At 43.1% G+C, this 23,936-nt stretch overlaps 2 protein-coding genes across 9 annotated transcripts in view; one reads left to right on the top strand and one right to left on the bottom strand.

Moving 5' to 3' along the window:
• Window positions 1–10,804, bottom strand: part of LOC116394270 (insulin-like growth factor-binding protein 4) — a 19,942-nt gene extending 9,138 nt beyond the window's left edge. The window contains exons 1-3 of the mRNA XM_031867248.1: window positions 9,847–10,804; window positions 2,237–2,400; window positions 947–1,072 (exon numbers count right to left, since the gene is read on the bottom strand). Of these exons, the coding sequence (XP_031723108.1) occupies window positions 947–1,072; window positions 2,237–2,400; window positions 9,847–10,204 (648 nt within the window). The 5' untranslated portion in view covers window positions 10,205–10,804. The remainder of the gene's footprint in view (window positions 1–946; window positions 1,073–2,236; window positions 2,401–9,846) is intronic.
• Window positions 1–22,312, top strand: part of LOC116394267 (DNA-binding protein Ikaros-like) — a 34,447-nt gene extending 12,135 nt beyond the window's left edge. Inside the window, exons 3-10 of one of the 8 annotated variants that reach the window (XM_031867232.1) lie at window positions 11,756–11,816; window positions 13,627–14,710; window positions 15,034–15,144; window positions 17,087–17,491; window positions 18,336–18,503; window positions 18,915–19,031; window positions 20,011–20,124; window positions 21,457–22,312. In XM_031867232.1, coding sequence (XP_031723092.1) covers window positions 14,569–14,710; window positions 15,034–15,144; window positions 17,087–17,491; window positions 18,336–18,503; window positions 18,915–19,031; window positions 20,011–20,124; window positions 21,457–22,085 — 1,686 coding nt within the window. In that variant the 5' untranslated portion in view covers window positions 11,756–11,816; window positions 13,627–14,568 and the 3' untranslated portion in view covers window positions 22,086–22,312. Of the gene's footprint in view, window positions 1–11,755; window positions 14,711–15,033; window positions 15,145–17,086; window positions 17,492–18,335; window positions 18,504–18,914; window positions 19,032–20,010; window positions 20,125–21,456 lie in introns of all 8 variants that reach the window. The other 7 variants (XM_031867233.1, XM_031867237.1, XM_031867238.1 and 4 more) reach the window with 7 other exon arrangements.
• The last annotated feature ends 1,624 nt before the right edge of the window (window positions 22,313–23,936 follow it).

The raw sequence follows: 23,936 nt of genomic DNA, 5'->3' as shown, positions 1-23,936 counted from the left end.
CACGCACGCACACACATGAATATATGTATAAAAACAGACTACGCCCAGATGACAAGTAATTCAATTATCAGATTTACAGCTGAGAGCATGAGATTCCTTTTGTAAACTTTAAAAATGTAATAAAAAGTTTATAGGGTTATTTTGTACTTTTTCTGGAGTTGATGTACTGTGTCAAGAAGCACCTAATACCAGTTAACAATGTCAGAGCAACCCTGCCATGAAATGATTGCCAGTTGTCCCTCATGATCTGTGCTTTACTTCCCAGTAGGGTTTATCACAGTGCGGTTTTAGTTAAACAGTAAACAGATGCCTGTGATTCTGATACTTTAATCATGTTACACAATCAACATAACTCAGACTCTTGATGACTGGTGCCTTAGCAGAGCTTTCTTTTCTATCTCTCACTCTGTGTCTGCTGCTTTGATTGCATACACAAGTCACAGCAGTCTTATCTGTGTTTTTGTGTTCTCTGATTCTCTCACCCTTATCTGCATAGTTGCCCAATCTTGCAAAGACAGATTAACAAAAAAGTAACTGCATCCAAAAGCTAATTTCATCCATCACAGCAATAAAGTGATTATCGTTAACGGTTTAAGGGAAACCACTTTACACACGCTGTTTAACTCTTGTTCCTGGACAAAAAAAATTACTTTTGTGAGCTTCGAAAAATAAGGACATGGCATTACCGCGACTGTCTGCTTGGAGACACTTTTGTGTTGATCTTGAAGTAGTAAACGACAATGTTTCATCGGCTACAAGGCCTGTTTTGTGTTTTTGCCCACAGATTGCTGGTTTGAAAGGAACTGTTTGAAGTATAAAGATAGCCATGTTTATTTGAATTGGCTTAATAATAGAGACTAACAGATCACCACTGCACATGGCCAAATAGTGGTCTACTCAGTAATTCAATAAAGCTCATAACGAGTGTGTGCTTGAATTCCCACACCTGTTTAGGGTGGAAATCTCCGTTCTTGTCACAGTTGGGTATGGGGATCGTGAAGAGATCATCATGTGTGCGGCTGTTTGACGCCAGTCTGTCCAGCGCTCTCTGTAGCTCAGCACGACATGGAGCCTGTAGGAGAAATCATTTTTCATTTGACATCAGCAGCGTTCCAGATGTAGATTTGTGTGTAGACATTTACAGTGGTGCAAAAAAAAAAAATGGCTGTTTATAAAAGAATGCAAAATTATTATCTCTCTTAAAAATCGACCACTATAAGTTAAGTGAGTGAGTGTCCTCGCGGCCAAAGTGACGTCACTCCATCAGACATGGCCCTTTGCGGGGGTTCAGTGCGGCAGGTTTTCACCTGTCCGTGCACATCAAACATTGTCTTTACGCAGATGGGCAAAGAAAATTGAAAACTTTGAGGAGAATGTTGGTTTGTCTCAAGGAGCAACGAGTATAAAAGATCTAAATGTTTCCTCTTTACGAATCCGCGTCAGTTGATGTCTGTGCAACCGTCCTTGCAGAAAGTGTATATACCAAACTATGTATATAAACTTACTTTTTCACATTCTTATGACAATTTTAGTTACATTTTTATTGATTTAACCAAAATTCTGGCCAGATCTTTAAAAAATTCCAGAAAAATTCAGAGCAGGCCAACTTTAATTTTGCAATCATGATTTATTTATTGAAATCAAAGTCTAAGTGCTTTAGTGAGGCGATAGCGAAACAGAGGTTTTGATTTGACACAAAGAAATTTTCTTACATTGTTCGGGCATGTAGATGTATTTGCAAATAGTGCTAAGAGTGAGCCTCGTTGAATTTACTAGCCAAGTATTGACTCCATGTGAATGGATCATTCTGGCAGATTCTTTTAATCAATCGCCAACAGCATTCCAAGAAAGTCTTTAAAAACATAAAACATTCTACATGTGTGAGACGGTGGTATTCCTGTGCATTCATGCTATACATTTCTGTGGTAAATTAATGTACTAAAATGTGGTACACCCAGCCTGTTACAGTTTAATAGGGATTTTAGGATCCTGCCCTTGCCATGTTGATGTCAATGTGCACCTCTACTTTATTTCGCAAGACTACAATTAAATGTTATGGTCTGTAAATAACTAATTTCTATATTTACAACCTGACAGTTAAGCTTGTGGCTTTGGAACCAAAAAGCCTTAATGTAAAACACCTGCTGGGGCCGAGGCATGTGCTGCAGAGGGGATTGCTTGGGGGGTTTTGTTTTCCGTGAAACTGATAAGATGTCAGAAGGTCGGTTTCTCTCACCAGCGCTGCCTTGGTCTCCTCCCTGGCGGTGTTGCTTCTCTGATTTGTGGATTTTGGAGGATGTCTCGCCAGGGTCTTCTGTATGCAACGCTTGTCCTGTGGACTGCACCGGATATTGCTGTTGTTTGGGTGGTCAGGAATGATCTCATCCTGCCTGTCCATTGCTGAAGGACAAGGAATAATACTTTAGTTCCTTAAATCCAACAAGAAGGATACATCGAGAATTACATAAACAGTTAGTAAAATACATTTGCATTTAATATCACGTTTTAATATGAGCATAATTTAGGGCAGCATCCATTATTTTAATGATTAGCTTGGGTGTCAGAGCAGGAGCTGTTCTGCCTTTCCCCCTTGTCCTTCTACATAACATCCCATACAGCTGAGCGTGAAGAGATGTAGGCTAAAAATAAGGTCAGGTTAACCATCAAGGACACAGAGCCGTATTTCCGCTCTGGGGGGTAATCTGTATCTCGGTTCTTACTCTGGTACTCAACTACCGCACCACAGCTATGCCACGAGCTCAGAGGCTATTTAAACGATAGCTGGAGTGCTGTGGTCCGGCAGGCAGCCAGCTGCTTCCTCAGGAAATGCCCCCCTCCCTTTTCATTCTCCACCCCTCCACAACAAACTTGGTCTTTGCCAGATGGAGGTTGTTAGAGGGTATTTGCACTGTCACGAGTGGGCACAACTGTGTGTGAGGTGGTTGGTGGCCTGGGGGGCACAAGATGGGCAAAATGAAGGATAAAGGTTGTGCGTGCCTCTCTGTGTGCACATGCATGTAGCTTTTCACCTGTGGCTTGTAAAACTTGGCAGAGCTTTCTGCTCATAACCCATGGCATTTTACAGATTGGCACCAGAGTCAAAGCACTGCAGTTTTACCATTTTGAAGCTGTTCACGGTCTGAACCAGATCCGAGCTCTGGTTAATATCCAAGGTCACTGCCAGGCATTCAGTTAATTGCTGTTGGCAAAGAGACAATGAAGGTGGCTCAGTATAGCCTCCTCTATCTTGTGTAATGTGCAGCCTTTTCTCAGGTCTACAATGCATGAAGGACACATACACGCAATCCAAACCAGTAAGCGTTTCTTTGTAGTACTAGAGCGTGAGTTGTTTTGTTGTTTTTTTACAACTTTGCCACAGGAGTTGGAAGGTGACCATGTTTCTCTGAACTTCATAGAGAGTCATCTTGCTTGGCTTGGTTTGTCTGGGGGAGAAGTGTCTCTTGGCTGTTTTTAATCTTTTTGCACTAAAGGCTTGCTCATCAGCATTTTCTTCCCCAAGAACAAACAGGGTTTCAGCTGTTTCCTTTGTTCCAAGTTGTTCGTTCTCCCCTTTTTGCTAGTTCACACTTTTCCGATACCACGCTCTTTCGTAGGGCGAGCCAAAGTGATTTAGAAGTGGGTCAGGGGTGGCATGTCCTGTTTGCTACCACTGCTGTTTTCTATGGAGGAAGTTGCAACTTCTCTGTGTGGTTTCAATTGAGCAGCTCTTGGCTTTTAAAAGTATAATTGTTACGGTGCATTGTCATCCCTAGAGCTGATACACATGTGCACAGCAAACATAAAGACAGATCACGAGTAAACATATAATCATTGTTGCTCAATCAAGTTCATAGTTAAATATTTGTTGTCACATATCAGCTGCCGCACTTGCAAATTTATTCATCACTCAGGCCACCAGCCTTGTGAGCATCATTCATTATGGGATAGAGAGAGCAGATGAACACATTTTCTGGCTCGGGAAACGTCACTTTACAAGTTATTTGCAAATACATAATTTAATCTACATTATTACAAGTCCATGCCAAATCTTCTGTTTACAGTGATATGAGGAATTAAAGGGGTCATCAGATTTCAAATTCCACTGTTTGTGGCTTTAAGGCTGAACTTGTAAACCTCAGAGACAAATATCCTCCTCAAATAAATATTTAGTTTTGCTCAGTAGGATTGGCAGAGTGCTTTCCTATGGTTTATACTTCCACTCGCTCAGATATTGGGTCTTAGTCAAACAAGTCTCCGCTATGTGAGACATTTGTACAAAAGCCTGAGATGCACCCATTTAAAAATAACATTACAAAACAACATCGTCATTTGTGCTTTGTTTAAGATACACTAAGTATTGTTATAGGGTGCAGGTAGATCGATAAGCCTTTACATTTAAGTTTGAAAACAGTAAGAGGAACTGCTGAGTTACAGGGCATAGAGCCTGACTGAAGTATCAGCAAATATATGCTTGTCACAGATACATCTGTATTGACATTTGTTATGGTGTAACAATAAATTGGAGAACGTATGTAAGAATACTGACAGGTATGCTTTCCAACTGTAAAATGTCCCACTCAGTACATATATTGCTCACAATTCTTTAAAAAACTCACATAAAGGATTCCTATAAAAGGAAATTCTTGCTTTTTCTGACCTCTAGTGGTTTAGCGCCACAATTTGCCGCAATGATGTAAGACTGTACTTCAAGGTGTGTCAGTACACGGTGACATCACTCTTGGGTTTGGTTGCAGGTGCATATGTGGTTATAGGTATGGCTCTACAGAATGACATTTTTTCAATCAAGGTTCAAATGTAATAAAAGTTACATTTGATGCAGCCCGAGTGCCATAGCACTTTTCTGACAAAACACGTTGAAAACATTTAAACTTCAGAGTGCAGTAAAGCTACTTTAGTCTAAAATGTCAAAATAGAAAAGAAACAGAAAATAAATTGTAGAGAAATGGTGAAATCAGTGTTGCTGAGATCTTAGAATTAACTTTTACCCTTATATATGCTATTTGTCTTGTGCATTTAATCCATTCCAACTGTTTAGTGCAATGGAGAGCCACTGCTCACTGCCCAGGCGTCAACTCCATTACTGAGGTCTGTGCATTAGCCAGGGTCATTTCTGTTCTGCCGCCTTATTCATTACAGACACAGGGATTAGCCTGATTTTAACAAAATGCAAAACACAACTTGCCTAGTGTGACTTGAAATGGGAATTTCATGTTGTAACTTTCCTTGTCACTAGTTGGAATAAATTATACAATATTGACACAAACTAATCTCCTGAAAAAGTATTACTCTTTGGGGACGCTACTCCAAAAATGTTTTGTAACACTTTGATAAGCGTCTTTTCAGCAGTTTTTGGCAGCAGCTCAAAAGTCACCGAGGCTTACAACCAAAAAACTATTATTTTCTGCCAACACTGGATCCTAGTTTCCAGGCAGGAGATTTCTTTGAATCAGTTAATCATCAGCATTCGTGTCTAGTGCACTTGTGAGAAGACTGTTAAAGACGACCAAAATGTGCTGTAAGAAGGCCAATGGAAATTTTGGAAAAGTGTCATTTGTCAAAGGAAAGATGTGAAATGAAGTTAAATCTATACTTAAATCAACACTGAATCACAAAGGAAACATTTGTGTAACTGAAACCTGCTGCTGCGGCCGTACTGTCTGATGCTGCTTTGGCCACTTACTATTCATCCGATGATGAAACAGACATGTACGAGGTAGGACATGTTTGTGAGTTTGGATTAAAAGAGAGCAGAGCGGTCAGCAGTTTGCTGTCCTGTTTGATTACATCTTCAACACAATCTTTTACATAGAAAATAGCTGTTTGCTGCAATATTAATGCTCTGAATATAGAGAATCTTTAACAGCCCCAATCAAGAGAGAAACAAAATATGAACAAAGGACAGAGCAGAAAGTCTTCCAGATGGATCATCATCAAAATAAATATTCTTTATCCTGACAGAAATCTCTTGGATCAAACATTTCACTGCATGATGGAAAGAAATCACGTTTGGCAAACTGGAGTGCAGTTTGAGGTTTCCCTACATTCACTGCCTCCTCTGAGAGTCATCGTTTTCAGGATGCAATCTTATTTTTCAATTTATATAAACACATGTTCAAAGACATCTGTGTCACTTATCCAACAATATAAACTAAACTGAGGTATTATAGGCATGTGAAACCTCAGTGACGTAACTCCATAGGCAGTTTTCTAGATGTATTTGCGTGCAGATCTGTGAGTAAATTCTGTCATAGCAAGCTGGGGTAATCTTGGCCATCCATCACTTGTTGATGCACTTATACTAGAGAGAAAGCTGCAGCTGCAGTGAATTAGGTCAATCTATTTTGAGTTACATCATGAACTTCATTTTGACTGGATTGCTCTTGTTTTAATATATGCACAGAATCAGGGTCTTGGGTGGAAGTGCCAGGAGAGGAGATGATTAACACTGCAGTATTTCTACAGGCCAGTGAAGGGATGTTATACATGGAATATTCGTAACAGATACAATATTTAATCTTTATAAAAGTTATGGATTAACAGTAATGACCACTGCTCAGAAAGTAGAATGGTCAATAAAATTCACCATTAATCCAGATTTTGACTTGTAGATTACTGCATTGTTTTTATTGAATGAATAGGTTCATGTCTGAAATCTCAGTTTATGAGGATTAACTGTCCTCCTTTGATTAGGCCTGTTTCATGGCAATGTTGGGTTGTTTATGTATCTCTCAACCCCAACACTAGAAGGGGGCTAATCACAGTTAATCCTACACGAGAGCCCCAGCTGTACAAATGTGCTGTACAACCCAAAGAAAGCAAATACACAACATTAAGTGACATCTGCTGAAAGAGGTTTGGGGAAAATCTTGATGTAGCACTCTGCAAATACGTCCACATCTTAAATAAAACTCCCAAAACATACTGAGGAGTCCTCGCTCATAGGAGAGAGGAAAATCGAGGTTAGCATGCTGCTTTCATAAAGACCTGTGTGCGTCATAGTAAACTGGGGCGTAGTTGGACAGAGTCTGGCTCCATCGAGAGCTTCATTCATGCAACTCCTTCGGTGCCTGTAGGTGTAGGACTTTTCATATCTGACATCTGTATCGGTTTGTAAATAATATCCGTTCCACTGTCAGAGGGAAGCATTTGCATACGACACCAAGGCAGACTCTGCAGGAATGCAGTAACAGATGCCAACACACGCATGATGATTTATTCCAAGTATTGAAATAGAGAGGGTTTTCTAAGGATTAGATATTAAGATGCACTAAAGCCTGACTCAGACCTTGTCATAAGATGCAGGGTAATATGTGTTGTTGCTATGGAAATTTGGTTCAAGATTAGCCTTAAGGTTAATACATTTTTGAGAGAAAAATACAGTTTAGAACCAAAGAAAATGGACTAATGGCTCATAACTCTTTCCAGCCTGGTTTCATGAATTACCGTGACTTTGCTACTTCTTTCATTGGTAGTTAGCAGAAAGTCAGCCTTAAAATGAAGTAGCAAAAATATGTCAGTGCAAATCTTTGTGATACAAGTGTTATGTTGCATTATGTTGATGCGGAGCTGTAACTATTAGCCCAAACACCCTAAATTCCCTTTAATGGGCTGCTGAGATCTGCCTCTATCCTAGGGTCCTATTTATCATGAATTCTCTTGGATTTTCAAAACCCTCTTCTATTTTTATCTAGCATGTTCACTGTTGCTAGGAGTGGGGCAGTGTCAGACATGTATTCAGGAGATGCACCCCCTTGTTTAATAATGCATAAGTACGGTCAATGCGCCACAAAGGAAATCTCCTGCTTGCGACTGGAGCTCGCCTCTCCCCCACGCCTTTCTGATTGTCTCTCTGCTGCCATGGTTTACATAGAACATTCTTATACAGCGGTTCTGAGCTGCTGCCCAGAAGAATTGATTTACAGTGAGATTTATTGGACAGCACCTTCCCCACTTTGTTATGACAGAATCCAGGGGTGAGAAGGAGTGTGGAGGTAAACAAAACTCAGCACTCAGATTGCAGAACACCAAAAACAAAATTTATGAACTTTCCAAAAATCTTCCATCTACTGCCGTCCATCCCCTGAGAAGGGACCCGAGACTCCCCCCAGTGCACGATAACCCAATTCTGGGCCAGCGGATCGGACAACACACCGTCAAAGAGCAGAGATAATGAATATTCTGAAAGATAAACTGATATGACTGGACAGAGCCAGGCCAAGCTAAGACAGCCCTCCGTTTGTATCGTGCTGTGAAAAGCTTTCCTCTTCTTTCTGATTCCATTTAGTCATGCTATGTGCCTGCCTAACCTATGCTGGCCCTCCACAGAGAGCAGAAGGCTCTCATTTCAGCTCTGGCAGCAAGAGTGCCGATGAGCTCATCCTCTTGAAGGAGCTTGACGTGGTGGGCGATGCGCTCGAAGGCTTGTTGGGGTGGGGGTGGGAAGGGGGGTCCAGGGGAAGCAGATGGTGCAATGAAGATGAGAGTCCTGGGAGTTTTATATAAGTTTATCCAAATCTTTGTTGTTAGATAGCCAACTGCCATCAACAGTAACTATCTGGGAGCCTGGGCTCAGTGGGGCCTGTTAGTTGATAATCTGAAACAAATGCAAAAACCAACTTGTTTGCGACACACATAACAATTGTCTCATATGGCATAATGGAAATCAACACCACTCCCTTTGTGGAGAGCAGAGGAAGACAAACAAGAAGTTAACGTCAAAGCAGTGAACTGGAACTGGATCTTCAGATAAGACATCCAGCATTAGACATCCCACTGTGTGAAAGTGGAAACAGACTTTGTTCTTTGCAAGAGGAATGCAACAATAAAGAGGAGAATAAGAACCCACACTAAAAGAGTGTGATAGAGACATCAGCAGTAGAAGAAGAGTACGACATCTGCAGCAGCAGGAGGAGGAATGGGGGCGTCCATGAAAGAGCACCAAGTGAATTACTGAGAGCTCTAATAGCCCCAGGCTGGCCACACTCCATTACAGTCATTTCATACAGAAGCTTTTATTACCTCCTCCCATTACAAACACACACACATATTCACTTCCCCACACACACTCAGACTCTCACATTCCCAGTACCACCACAATGCATTTCAATTCACTGCCTGCACTACACGACTACCTGCAGGATCTCAGTTTAACATTGGCGTGATGAGGTAATTGCACACCCAAGGTTTTCTGGGAAAGGACATTTCTAGTGTGGCTATTCCCTCACTAAAACAAACAACTAACCTGTACGCTAAACAGTTATAAAGAGTGCAGACACATGCAGCAGATACATACAGTAGGAAGAGTCCTCATGCACACTAGTATGCACACACGTCCACCTCAGCTCAGCGCTCTCCTCTCTGAAGCCTGCTCTGCGTCTTACATCAGAGCCCCTTTCACAGCGAGCGGCCGCAAGACAGCAGAGGGACTGTGTGCGCTCTCCCATCAGGCCATGCGTGAGGAGCTGGTGTGTGTCCACCCTCTGGTTCAGGGCTTAGCCGAGATTAGGGTAAACAAGCAGCACATTGTCACCCCCCCAGCCCTAACTCTGACCCTGCATAAGGTAAGGCCCAGGGAGCGGAGACAGAAAAAATATTCTGATCTGCTCGGGTCCACAGAGCGAGAGGAACACAGAGATGCCAGTCCAGGTTTGGAGAGACCTGGTCACCATACTATGAGAGCATCTTGACATACTAATCTGCAGATTAAAAATCTGGTGTAAATGCTTTGGTGCTGTGAGCTTAATTAGAATTGACAATTACTAAAAGGAAAAAAAAGTGCCCAGTGTAAAGAAGTTCACACACAGACTCTGACCCCTTCGCTCTCACCTGAGTTGTCCTCCACCTCTCTCTCATCAGTGCACACCCCCTGGCCGTGCATCAGTGAGTGCAGTGGCCTCTCTACGCCACGTGGCGGGAAGCAGCGGAGGCCCGTGCCACAACGGGGCGAGTAGACACCACAGTGAGCCCCTTTTGGCAGGGCGCAGGTGGGGCAACAGCCACAGCCGGGCTCCCGCACAGTCTCCTCACAGCCATCCGGCAGACGACAGCTGGCTAACCTCTCCTCGGAGCACACCGGGCAACGGATGGCTTGGTCCGACAAGCACAGTGCCACCAGCGACAGGGCACCAAATGCCCAAAGGCCCCAGCAGGACGGAGCTACTGCCACGCCACCTCCACGCACCATGGCAGCCCCGGCACCTGCACGCAGTCCTTCGCCCGCGTATATGCTCCCCTTGGCTTCCCTCTCCTCTGAGTGTTGTGCAGCTTTTGATCACTTTCTACTTCAACAGCAGATTTTAGACCTGCAAGGGAGGTTTGAGGTTTGTCCAGGATAGTCTTTGATATTTTCAGCTGGTTAGTGTTTCAGTTGCAGAGATACAAAGCCTCTGCTGTATTGCCTCTCTGTTCCTCTGATTCAATTTCACAGCGCAGAAATTGGAGCCTGCTCTTGATCTGCTCGGCTGGCGAATGTAGTGGTGATAAGAACTAGTTTTTGTTATGTTGAAATGAACAGTTGCAGGAAGGATATCCACCACTGTGTTCAGGTGTGTCTTGCTCTCTCTTCGAGTTTGAGTCCGGAGGCTCGCCCGCCCTCTAAATGAAACACCAAAAAATCTGGTCTACAAGTGTCCAAATGCAAAGCAGGTCATCAAAAGGCAGCGTTTTAAGTAACAGCTGCAGTTTCCTCCTCTTGCCGGTGTGCAGTGTAAAGGACTCGCTCCTGAGAATGGCTCAACACGAGTGGCTCTCCTTGGACTTTATACTGGTCCATGGACACGCCTCTTTCTCCAGTGAGAGAGGAGCTGAAAAGCACAGCAGAGAAAAGCCAAGCCAAAGCTCTCTCCCTCTGTCTTACTCTCTAGCTCGCTTAGACAGACACACAAGCTTATATACACACTCTCTCACTTGTCCTTTCTCAATCCTGAGTGCACGCAGGGAGACAAAACAGCTGAATCGCCCGCTCACTTGTTCACACACTGATTACACTACGTCCTCTCTCTCCACCCTCCTATTATTGTTCTCGTCAGTCATACATGTCTGACTTATTTCATGTCACAATTACTCGGATATATTGATTTGATGAAACATTTGGGTCCATAAAAAACAAAGAACATGTCGAGGTGTTAACCCCCGTATGCCCAACACACACACACACACAGGCACGTGTGTGCCTCTGGGGTCGAATCATTGTTTAAACAACAAAGCAGCCTCATGCCTGCCCCCTCAACAAGGTCTCAGTGTGTGTTTATGTGTGTGATTGCATACGTGTGCGTCCAGTGGTCAGTCCAGTCTATGCTGTTGCCCCCCCTCATCATGTCCTCCCCCAAATCTCTCTCTTGCTACTAACTGGAATGGGCAGCTATAAAAGGCAAAAGGACAGTCTAACCCCCCCCTCCTTGCTGCCGCCCTACCCCCACAGGTCCTAAAAAAGCCTCCAACCAGTGAGATTGCAAGGTAAGTTTTAACAACGCTGCAAACCGGGGCAGTTTATTATATATGTGTTTCCGATCATGAAAGAGTATGTAAATCAGTGTGTTACTTTGTTCTTGTTTGCCCGTGTGTGCAGATATGCCCCTACACCCAGCTTTTAAGGTTTTGAATCATGGCTTTTATTGGTCGACGTCTCTTTTTTTCCCCTGTGTTCCTTTGCCTCCGTTTTGCCATGGAAACCCAGCATGTATTGTAATGCCTTTGTGAGTGTGCTTTCTTTCAGCTTTTTTCTTCCGTCTGGTAGCTGGTTGCCATAGGCGGACCATGGGCCGCAGCCAAGCCTTACAAGGCCGTTCACCACTCAGGTGGGTGCTGCAGTGGGTGTTTGTTTGTTACACTGCTCCCAGATTCCTCATCTGTCCCTTGGTAAATTATCAGGAATTAGTCAAGATCCTCGCTGTGATTCAGCCACTTTCTGAATTGCAAGTCAAATATTTGAGAAGAAAAACTACATCTGGTCAACATAAAGTAAATAGCTTGACAGAATGTAATAACAATGTACTAAAACAGTTGGTAGTTAGAAGAGCGGCTCTCTGGTCCTGGAGCTCATAAGAGAGCCAGCAGTTTCATTATGTGTCATTTATGAGGTGTTTTACTGTGTGTGTGAGTGTGTGTGTGTGTGTGTGTGTGTGTGCGTGTGTGCGTGCGTGCGTGTGCGTGTGTTTATGTGCGTGTGCGGGTGGGTGTGTGTGTGTTTGTGTGTTTTTCAAGGATTTATCATTGTCGTTTTACAATACAACATTGCACAATGAAATGTAGTCTGGGGCATTCAGGGTGATTACTCAGAGCTTAGCCATGCTGTAGGTGTTTAATGTGTGCCAATGAGCTGTATTTTATTGTGTGTCTGTAGTTTGTAAATTGTAAATTGCTGAAACAAACTAACAGAACTAAGATAGATGTGAATAAATGTTTGGGTGTTATTTCCGGGCTGTATTTGCCTGTATTAGATTGCCAAAGTATAGAGAGATGATATGAAATAAGGGGAAAGAGAGATGGGGAATGCATGCTATGAAAGTTGAGCAGTGGTGCATGAAGCAAAAAAAGTTTGACTTCGCAGTATAGAATTCAGAGGAAAATACTTGGATCTTCTTGCAATCTTCCGTATTATGTGGTTTATAGAATAAGTGCAAGCACACAAAGGTAAACACGCAAGGATTTGAAACGAAATTTGTAATTCCACGTTTTAACCACTATGTTACATTTGCTTCAAAGCCTGGCACTTGTGCTCGAGTATAAAATTGTCCGGATCTTCCTGTGCGTTTCTTTTAACCCAAACTCCCAGCCCTCGGTCCAGCCTCGGTCTCTGCCTCATACACATGAACAGCTATTAGTGCATTTGACAACTTTTAGGACATATTGATTTAAACCAGGGCTATTCATGCATTTGTTCTGGGAAGTTGATGTACCTCAAAAAACAGAGAAAAAGATCCACTGATTCACAGACGTCTCTTTCCCAATGTAAGTCTATGGGGAAAGTTAGTTTGGCGCTCTTCCAGTGCCCCATCATCCAATACTCAATAGCTCAGATAGTGTGATGTTATTTTGTTATTTTAAGAGATGAGTTCCTCAGTTGATTTATTTTTAACTTAAAATGATGCCTAAAGTTTGGGCCTAGTTGAAGTAAAAATATTTTTTGTACGCTACATTCTTACATTGCTCTCATTTGGCAGATGCTCTTTTCCAAAGTAACCTAAGTACATTAAACTCAACAGGAACAAGAGATAAAAATATGTTCAAATAGCTACAGTACAAGTACTTATAGGGTCTTTTAAAAAGTGTCTACAGTCTTATGTGATTGATTGGGGAGAGAAAAGTTCGAATGAAAAGTAGTGTTGTAGTTTGGCCACCAGATGGAGTGGTAGCTCCTTAAATGGTCAGGAACCATGTGGACCGCCTGAATCGATACAGAACCCATAATCAGGTCTTTGTTTCACTCATAAACGCACAGTTTTATAGACTCTACTTGTTAAGGTTTAGTGAAGGAGTGTTTGTGTTACGATCATGGAACCGGTAAGGACGAGTAATCTAAATCAGTGGTGTTGCTACTCTGCTGTGTGAACATGCTCTGGTCTTTGTTGCTCAACCTTGTTCAAAACATGTTCCTGTTCCTTTAAGGGATCTCTCCTACTTCACCGTAGTGACGTTGCGCGCAGTATATTCCATATTCAGAGAAAGTCCAGTGGCGGAGTGTGGAATCTCCTACTGCCATAGCAGTCTCCTCCAGGTGCTGAGCAAAAAGCAGGTCAGATCATTTCATCTTTACTCCAATCTTTGCTACGTCCAACAAACTATAAAACACAAAAAGTGCCGTGGCATTAATTGTCACGTTTTGACATGCGCTTCTCAATTCCATTTAATTTTGAGCGTGTGAGAAAGTTTGTTATTGCTGTATTTTCCTCACTGAATGTGATGTAAGAGTAGTTGCAGCTCTCTAAATGATAAAAAAAAAAACTGTTCTACATAACTAGGCAGGTTTTATTCTAATTATGGTTACACTTGTAATATACATTGTAAAAGTAGTGCTCTGGGAATTTTGATTAGTTCAATGAAAAGTGATATGGTGTCTCTAAAGCGCATCTGTATTTTTTATTTCCAAATTAACTTTCAAACTTTGGCTAAGAGTGTTGGGAGACTCACTGGCTGTTGGTGGTGAAAGCGCTTTTACACTTGCTCCTATGTACAGACCTGGCAGGAAGTGCATGTGCAGTGAACATCATCTCTTTCTCATAAGGCTAAATGTAGTGACAGGGTTGAGCAATCAACCGTGGGCTTTTACCAACATCTTTTTTTAATAAACTTCATTTTATGCTGTCACACCAACAGGAACAGTGAGATGCACATGTTGCTTCTATTTCTTCACCTGCTTTTTCGAAATAGTAAGGGAGGCTTTTAATAGTGTCGAAAACCTTAAGAAAGGTATATTCGTGTCAATGTGTCAATATAAAAGGCCACACTTTGAATATATGCAGCAAATGTCATTTTTATAATGTGCTAGATGTTCTCTCTCCGTATTACTGTGTAAACTTAGATCTAGTTCTGAAAACACTATAAGAAGTAATGTGGCTTGACCTGATTACATTCATTTGGATTCCAAACTGTCTCTTATTGATGAATATTGTAATTCCTCTCCACAGAACATTTTTTATCATGAACACAGACAAAGATCCTGAATTTACCGCCCCAGAGGGAAACGGGATGGGTGAGTGTCTGATTCCTTGTCTTTAGTGTGAAAGTGTACGTGATCAGGCTGCACACGTTTCTCCACAGCTGCCACCATCCTGCTTACCGCACTGCCTCAGCACACATGACTGAAAAGTATTGAAAGCTGAAGCTGGATGTGTGCAGGCTGCATTTGATAACAGACCATACGTTTTCTGTGTTCCTGAACATTTATTGTCTGTGAAGGGATTTTAATATTCCATTATTCTAACAGATCGCTGTGGCTTACTGGTTTGAAGTTCTCCAAATGAAACAAAAAGTAACACAGAGTATTTGCACATGCACAACGTGTCACTTTTTCAGACGTTTGCAGTGATGTTGCAGATGTGAAGCCACAGGAGGAGGAAGAAGAGAGGGAAGATAATTCATTCAGTGAGAATGGAATGCAGTGTGCTGAAGGTGTGACGGCTTCACGTATGTACACCCCCCCAACACACACACACACACACACAATTGACATCTTTCCATTACGCTTTGCATTTTAGCCATCGAGCTCACACCGTCCATCAGCTTGCACTTGCTTTGTTGTCCACTGACATTACGAAGCGTTGGAAAAAGTTTGAGGTATGAACCGCTACAAACCCTGTGAATTAATACAATGAAGCACTGCTGTTTGGAAACACATTTTAGTAGTAAAAGTCTAGCAAAGTAACTAAACAAATGATCTCGTTTCTATCATTTCTATGTTTACCTGAAGGCTTGTAATAGTTTCGTATCTCAAAGTGTGATAGAATTTTCTAAACCCATAGAAACAAGGGGGAGTTTTATCCTTTCACTTCAGTTAAAATAATAATATTTTTTAAATGTAATTAAATATGATCAACTAGTGACAGATTACATATGATGGACAAGTGCATGAAGTAAGAGCCATTTGTATGTCCTCCAACGGATTAGAAGGAAAGGCATCATGAAGGTCTTCTAGTTATCCTGGGGTAGAGTTAAACGCTCCTGCACTGGAGCTCATCATTAGGTTTTATTCAATGCAAATTAATGAGAAAATCATTCTCAGAATTTGATTCAATCTGCTTTGAACACTGTTCGGGAAGATCCAGAGCATGAACATGAGAAACATGTGGGCTAGATCAACCCGTCTGGTTTTGTTGCTCATTGCAGTGTCATGTATTGTCCGATGAAACTTACATCTTAATTCATCTTAATTCATCTTAAATGTGACATGTTAACATGGTCAGATATTATGGGTATTTCTTCATCAGCAGTTTACACTCACACCGGGCAGAAACATATTTACACACACACACACACACACAATATTTTGAGTGTGGAAATGATGTCACTCAGACTTGTGGCCTTAGCGTCTCCTTTGTCACAAAAATAACGTGGTGTTACAGACAGCTCTCCTATTTTTTTCTGACTGTCACCCATCTGCTCCACTGGGTGCACTTCCTAAAGCCCTGCTCTGCATCTGATGAGTAGCCTGCGGTTCACTCTCTGAGACCCTGGACTCTATATCGGGCCTCTCGGAGCTCTGCATGTGCAAAGTTTCCATAGCACCTCTGAGCGCTTTCCACAATACAAGGCGCCGCTCTTCAGCTCATCACCAGTCGCCGCCAAGACCACAGTGTGGTTTCTGGATGGAACTGAGTACATTGACACTAAGCAAGTGTTTGGGTGAGAGGTCCTGCAAACCAGGCCTCGGGACTGTGCGTGTCAACAGCTGTGGGGTTGAGAAATTGAAATACAGTTGGGCGGATCCTGTAAGGTGTGGAAGTTTGACCTCCAGTGGGTAAGGACTTGTGGCTAAGATAAAATGGTCAAGAAAAAATAACAGGAAAAACTTGTATGTGCTAGAATTGGACTAGAATTACAGCAGTGCACTGCTGGCTGTGGCGCAGATTAATGTTTTTCAGCGTCAGGGATACAGGCAAACAATCAATCTGAAATCTCTTTTTAAAAGCAGATGAGGAATTCGTGGTGTCTGTGTGAGGCGCCTGCTCTCTTTCTCTCCTGCCCTGGTTCTAGTTTCTGTGTATTCAGAGGAAATGCCTTCCCCCTTATCTCGTGTACACATCATCTGAATCTCTTTGTGACACTTCACATAAGCCCAAATTAAGATACCCACACATTGGAGATGAGCTAGTACTAATATGAAACTATCAGCTATAAATACAAATGTAGAAGTAAAGATGTGACAGCGTTTTACATTCTGGTTGGAGTGGAGTCTCATCAAGCTTATTTAGTGCCTTATTTGGAAATGAGAACAAACATCAACTGTTGTATATGGACTACACATCACTTCACATGTCTTATCTCTACCTTATCACATTTCAGTCACTGCATGTGTGTTTGCATCCGATGTCACTCCAAATATATTCTCCCTTGCTTCCTCCTTGCTTAGATGTGATAAAGATTGAGGCAGAAGAGATGGAAGATGACGAGCAGTACCCTCAGGCTGAAAAAGAAAGAGAGATATCGCTAAAAGAGGAAATGGAGGGGGCCAGTGAGGACGGGACGGAGGAAGGATTCGATGAGGAGGACGATGATGAAGAGAGGGACGGGGAGGGTTATGAAGAGGGAGATACCCTGAATGAGCCACAGGACCTGTCGCTGGTGGACTACTCGCGTTACGACAGCGCAGCCCTGCCAGACGCCCACGCAGGAGCAGCGGCTGGTGCAGAAGGGACCTACGTGCCTGGAGCCGTGGCCCCTCGCATCCAGACGACAGGCAAGCTCAACTGTGACATCTGTGGCCTGTCCTGCGTCAGCATCAACGTACTGCTGGTGCACAAACGCAGCCACACGGGTAAAGCACAGGAACACAGCCTAAAGCACCTGACCTCAAACACAACAGTTGCGCAATCGTCTCTCTGTTGATAGCACTAGTAGATACCGCCTTGCATTGCCTAGGTCAAGATGTTTGATCGCGTAACTACGATTAAGAACGCACAAGTCTGCATCATACATGACGCACGTGTCCTAACCAGTGCTGCAGTGACAGCAGGAGGTTGTGAAATATCCTCTGTTGTTGTTTAAATATGAAGCACATGCAGTAACTTTGTGATTTGTGTGTAAACAGATAGGTTAACATAACATAGTACATCTACAGTCATTATTTTGCCCTGAATTATGCAATGCCTGTAATTAATGAACTCGCTAGTATATGTGGTGCATGCTTTTTGTCTATCCACATGTTGTAATACTTATCACTGTGCAGAGTGGTTGTCAGCCACATGAACACACGTCGTCTATTAACACACACTCATCATTTTACTGATGAGTACAGTTGACTAGTAGAAAAATGCTGACTTCAGATGGAACTCATGAGGATGTGTTTTTGACACAGGGAGTGAGGTGCACAATATTCTTGGCATTTGCGTGGTTTGAGTCGTGAGAACATTTGTTTCTAGGTTTCTGGCAATCTAAGTGGATGTTGCCTTGTTCCCTTTTCAAAGATGGTGAATGATTTCGTGTTTTTTGCAATCCACTGTAATACTAGGGACAAGAAGAGTGTCGTTCAACATTAGTAAATCATAAAAAAACCTGTTTTTTTATTTTTTAAGATATGAATATCAGAGTATCAAAAGATTTTCACTTAATAAGTTTTGAACAGGCTTGTTTTTCATGGTGTGTTTTTCTTCCTCACCTAGGTGAGAGGCCATTCCACTGCACTCAGTGCGGGGCCTCCTTCACCCAGAAGGGAAACCTGCTGCGCCACATCAAACTGCACTCCGGGGAGAAGCCTTTCAAATGCCCCATGTGCAGCTACGCCTGCCGTCGACGTGATGCTCTGAGCGGGCACCTGCGCACCCATTCTGGTACCAGCCAGCCACATACTAACTCACATGTAAAGCTGATATGCACTGATACTGTATGCACCTGTGCACAGTGTCACGTTGGTTGGTTTGTCACTCCTTGGTGTTGGTTTCTCACTCCTTTTGAATCACATGAGGTCTGCTGAGCCTGCATTGCTCTTCCAGTAACAACCTGCCATGTACTCTCATACGGTTACGCTCATCACATATGACGTCTTACTCATTTACCTCTGGAAACTTACTCATTCACTTTCAGTTCACGTGTTTTACCTGCACACACGCTGCACAGTCTCTGAATGTGCTCATCATCAGTTTTATGTGAAACCGCGTACTTAAGGAAATAATACTTGCTGTAACATTTAGACGGTGTTGATGTTTCATGTGTTGGTGATTAACTGAAACTCCTGCTCACAGTGGAGAAACCCTTCAAGTGCAACCACTGCAGTCGCAGCTATAAGCAGCGCAGCTCCCTCGAGGAGCACAGAGAGAGGTGCCATGTGTACATTCAGAGCAAAGGCCCCGCTGAGAGAGGTGAGCACGCAGTACGAACTCAGCCACTTTCTGACACTCGCTGCATCGGGCAACATCTTTGAAACTCCTACATGTCTTCACAGGACACACAAAGACACACTTCACATATGCACACATAACTGCTAATGTAATCTGGCCACTGCACAGTTTACATAAGCTCATTTGCACATATGGAGCGCACAATTCTAGCAGATCCTATTTTTATAGCCTCGTTAAATTAATGAGCTTATGACTGTTACCCCATCATTACAGCTAAATAGGTTATGGCTGCTGTGGTTTGGAGGCACAGCATATGAAGACCGCTTCTAATGTCTGGAGGGGAAGCCAAATATGTAGGGCAAATGTTTCAACCCAGCCGCTCAACACACGCACACCAACCCTCTAAATTAAATTTATTCAACTGTTATTTAACCAAATAATATCCACTGATAAAAATCTATCTGGCCAGGAAGGCAGCAAAGGTAAATATTGATTTCATGCATACAATACAATACAATACAGAGTAAACAAATGAAGTCCACGCATCAACAGAAGAGGTTAAATTGACACTATGTACATAACCTCTCCCCCAAAAATGCCTCTACGTACAGGACAGTTGCACGGTTGCAACACACGAAACTCTGCTTCTGTGGTCACCAAATGTCGTAAGCTTATGCCTGATAGTGCCATAGTGGTGAGGAAGTACATCCTCATCCTGTGGTCTCCTCTCCTGCACTTGTGAAGTAAAAACCCACCAGGAAGTTAAGTCAAAGGAGCTTCTGATCTCAAATATTAATTTGAGATCAGTTCCTCCCAGTGTGACTCAGCTTCGAGCAGCTGGTGTGTCTTGCAGGGTATTTTTTTTTTTTTTACTTCACTTTACAACCTCAAAAGCTTTGACAGGTGGACAGTTGCAGCTCAGTGCACTGCCTTTACTTTTGATCGAGAAGAGGTTCTCATTTCTGTGTTGCACTTACTCTCTCACTCTCTTCCTGTCAAGCAGAGGACAGCCAGACATCCAGGACTCAAATGGGCACTGAGCGCGCTCTGCTGCTCGACAGGCTCGCCAGCAACGTAGCCAAACGGAAGAGCTCAATGCCACAGAAGTTCACCGGTAAGAGCAGCTGAACACACAGACACGCAGGGGCCGAGTAGAGGCAATGACCTCAAGCAGATTAAAGAGTGTTGTAGTTTTAACATGATTTAAGATTAAAACAAAAGATTATGAATGCCTACATTTTCTAAGTTTGATTGATATGTTCATCTACCTATTTGCTAATTCATATTTTTATGTTAATGCATATTTGTTTACTGACTTCTGTATTTTTAAACTTTATCATCTTGTGCAGCTATAAGATGCTGTGGTCTTTTTGACATTTTTACATTGTTTGTGCTTTTTGCTATGCATTTATGCTTTGTAGATGATTTCAAGTTGTCTGTATAAGCTACTTGTTTGTCTGTCTGTTTGTCTTTGCTGGCCTCCATCTCTTGGAACAGGAATTGAGGGCAGAATACCTGCCTCATACCTGCACACACAACAGAGTGGCCGCCACTGTCCTAAATTCTCTGCGAGAAATGTGCCGTAGGTGGGTATTGGTAACCATGCATGGTTAAATGAATGGCTACATGTTTAAAAAAAAAGAGAGAGAGAGACAGAGATAGAAACATGCACTTGCAACTTGTAAAATATGTAATTACTCACTTTGTAGGTTTTGATTCAAACTCAGATGCTTTTTCTGAGGGATGAATGATCTAAAGATATGAGTTTAAGTGAATAGCTGACCTTGGGATCCTACACACACACACACACAATGATTTTGAGTTCGCTCTTAAGCTTGAACATTGGGTTGTAGTTTCATAAATCATACCTCAAGCTGCTCACAAAAAGCGAAAAAAAACTCCTACATGTCTCTATCAGGTTGACAAATGAAGTGAGATCTTTCAATATGACAACCACAGGGGGGAAAAGAGAAGTAATGTCTGCAACCACAGAGAGAGAGAGAAAGAGAGAGAGAGAACAGGCGGGAGGCGAGAAACGTGAGCAGGTGCTTCTCTGCCTATTCTTTGTGGTACAGCTGCACTAGAGGCCTTCGTCTGCGTCGCCTGCTTCCTCTCAGCCCTCTGTCCTCTCATGCCGCCAAGCTCAACTGCTGGCTCAGGGTCCTCTCATGCTTTAAAGCTTCTTCTGTCCTGGGATCCGGGCATGTTCCAGGTTTCCTTTGTGTTTAGCTGTGGATGCACATTGTTCTAATTGTCCTTAGTCAACACCAAAGTGACGACCCCTTAGAGTCCTATAAGGATCTTTAGTAGATCTTTCCCCATCTGTAAGCAATAACTGTTTTAACTGCTGCTTGTGCTATTTCTCTGGGTCTGCTGTTGGATGAACTATGTGAAACGTCTTCCTGCGGAGTCTTCAGTGCTCTTTTTTCTCATGCTGCCGGTCTAGGCGACAATGGTGTCTGCCTGGACCTGAGCTTTAACAGGGAGCTGGTCTACCGAACTGACGTCAAGGATCCTACGCCAGGCTCCCCAGGGCCCGACACCCACCAAAAACCCACAAGGCCAGACAGTAACCCAGCTCCCTCCCGTAGGCCCTACCCCATCCAGTTGGGTCGCAGCGACATCAGCCCCATGGGTCTCACTAACGGCCACAAGATGGGCATGCCGGTTCTTGGCCACCCCCACGCCACCCAGCCACCCCTCGGCGTGGACTCGTTCCACACTGACGGCTCCCAGATGTCCCAGCCTGTAATGTACAGCTTAGGGCACCTGCTGGGGGGGCTGAATCATCAGAACGGCATCCCTCACCCACACGCCCAGTCCATCCCCTTGTCGCCACTGGAGGCTTTACGGGTGGTGCGGGTAGACGGGGAGGGCGGAGCACTGCCCGGGGCGGTGTACCCCTGTGGCCACTGCAGGGTGATCTTCCTGGACTATGTCATGTTCACCATCCACATGGGGTGCCACGGCTTCCGCGACCCGCTTGAGTGCAACGTGTGCGGCCACCGCAGTCGGGACCGTTACGAGTTCTCGTCCCACATAGCCCGCGGCGAGCACCGCCTAGAACTGAAGTAGCTTTCATCCATGCAGACATTCATGCTTTCACACACACATACACTCACACACACACACACACACACGCATATGCTCCGATAGATAACACTGTATAAGAACACACAGATTTACTCATATAAGTAGCTGGTAGTATCAGAAATGAAAGCATGAAGTAGTAGTCTTTTATGTGTGTGTGTGTGTGTGTGTGTGTCTGCGTGTGTGTGTGTGTGTGTGTGTGTGAGTGTGTGTGAGTGCATGTGTGTGTGTGTCTGTGCGTGTGTGTGTGTGTGTGTGTCTGTGTGTGTGCGTGCGTATTGAGAGAGACGTTATAGGAGTGCGGCAGGTGTCAGTGTTCTTAGTCATACTGTACTCATCTGAAAAGATGGCCTGTAAAGTGTCTATGCAGGAGTAATTCTACTTCCTTTTCATACGTTACATTAGTACATAATGATCACTGCTGTAGCCACTGTTTATATGATATAGTCAGCCATATATACATTCAAATGTTCAACAAGATAGCAAAAATGAATGAATTTATTGTGTATTTGCTGTCGTTCTTTTACTGTTATATGTGTAAAGATGTAAAAATAAAAGATAATCACTCCTTTTCCTTCATAACACATAGACCTGCAACTTGTTGAGAGAAGTTTATCTTCTCTTAAAAGCACTTGCCAATTCAAGACTGCAGAAAAAAAAAATCCTATTATCTAGAAGGTCACATGTCTCCTTTTAGGCTGTGGTTTGAGAGAAGTGCAGTTCACAGCTTCAAAAGACATCCCTTCGCTCTGCACCATGTGTTGGTTTCTCACAATATTATACACTCAAAGTTAGAAAGGGCTCACAGAGAGTTATTGTCGCACGAAATAGAGGTGTATATATTTAGAACTTAGAAAGTATCAGGGGTATAAATGAAAGTTGAGGTAGGTCTAAATTAAATGTCAAGTGCTGTTGAACACCTAAAGATTTCTCTGAAAGCATATTAAAGATTTTACATTAAATCAGGAACAACGAATATGAGCCACTGCAGTATATACAATTGGTATTATCTGAAAAAAACGATCAAATGAGGGTAAAATAGCAAATGACTCTTGTCTTGTGATGTGGGATTGTCAATCGACATCACCGTTTCTTTCTTCCCACCCGGATGGTGAAGAAATGAATGGCAGTGGATCACAAATCTCTTCACACCAGCCCCCATCTGCTGGGAGAAGTGTGGTACTGCATGACAGTGACTTACTTTTGATGTGTTCTCCTTATCACTCCAGAGCAGTGGGTCCCCTATTATCCACTTGGGGCCCTTTAAAATGGTGCAGGGGGCTCCCAAACTAAACAAAGAATAGCGCAATGCATCTATTATTTCTTTAACTTGAAGAAAACTCCATGAGAGAATTATTGTAATCAATAGTTTCACTCTTCCCACTAACTCTCACTTCACCCACAGAACAGGTGGTAGTAAGTGATGTCTGCCAGTAAAACTCCACACATGGGAATTTATATGTGTGTGATGGAAAAATGTAGCTTCAAATGGAGGGTATGTGGTCATTTTTGATATGACAGACTTCAGGAACCTCCGTTCACAGCTGTTATTGGAAGAAGTTTAGGTGAACACACAAAATGGGTTCTGACATAGCAACTAAGTCAGTGCATGGGGCCGTGTGTGGATGCACTACGCCCACATGACGCGCAGGGACTCGGTCACGCCTTGCTGCCTTTCAACCAGAACAGGGTGTTAGCTTCATCCAGCTGCCACCCCGCTATCTGTCCTCTCCATCAGTGCCAGTTCCCTTTTCTCTCTTTGGGTTTGATGAGAAGTGACACTTGTGAGGCAAACTGTCATGACAGCTTCATGTCCATACGTTAGATTAAAAAGCC

The sequence above is a fragment of the Anarrhichthys ocellatus genome, unplaced genomic scaffold, assembly GCF_004355925.1.
Source record: "Anarrhichthys ocellatus isolate YVR2014 unplaced genomic scaffold, GSC_Weel_1.0 scaffold38, whole genome shotgun sequence".
Classification (NCBI taxonomy): Eukaryota; Metazoa; Chordata; class Actinopteri; order Perciformes; family Anarhichadidae; genus Anarrhichthys; species Anarrhichthys ocellatus.
The sequence above is the reverse complement of the archived record's forward strand: the minus strand, read 5'-3'. Positions and strand labels throughout refer to the sequence as shown.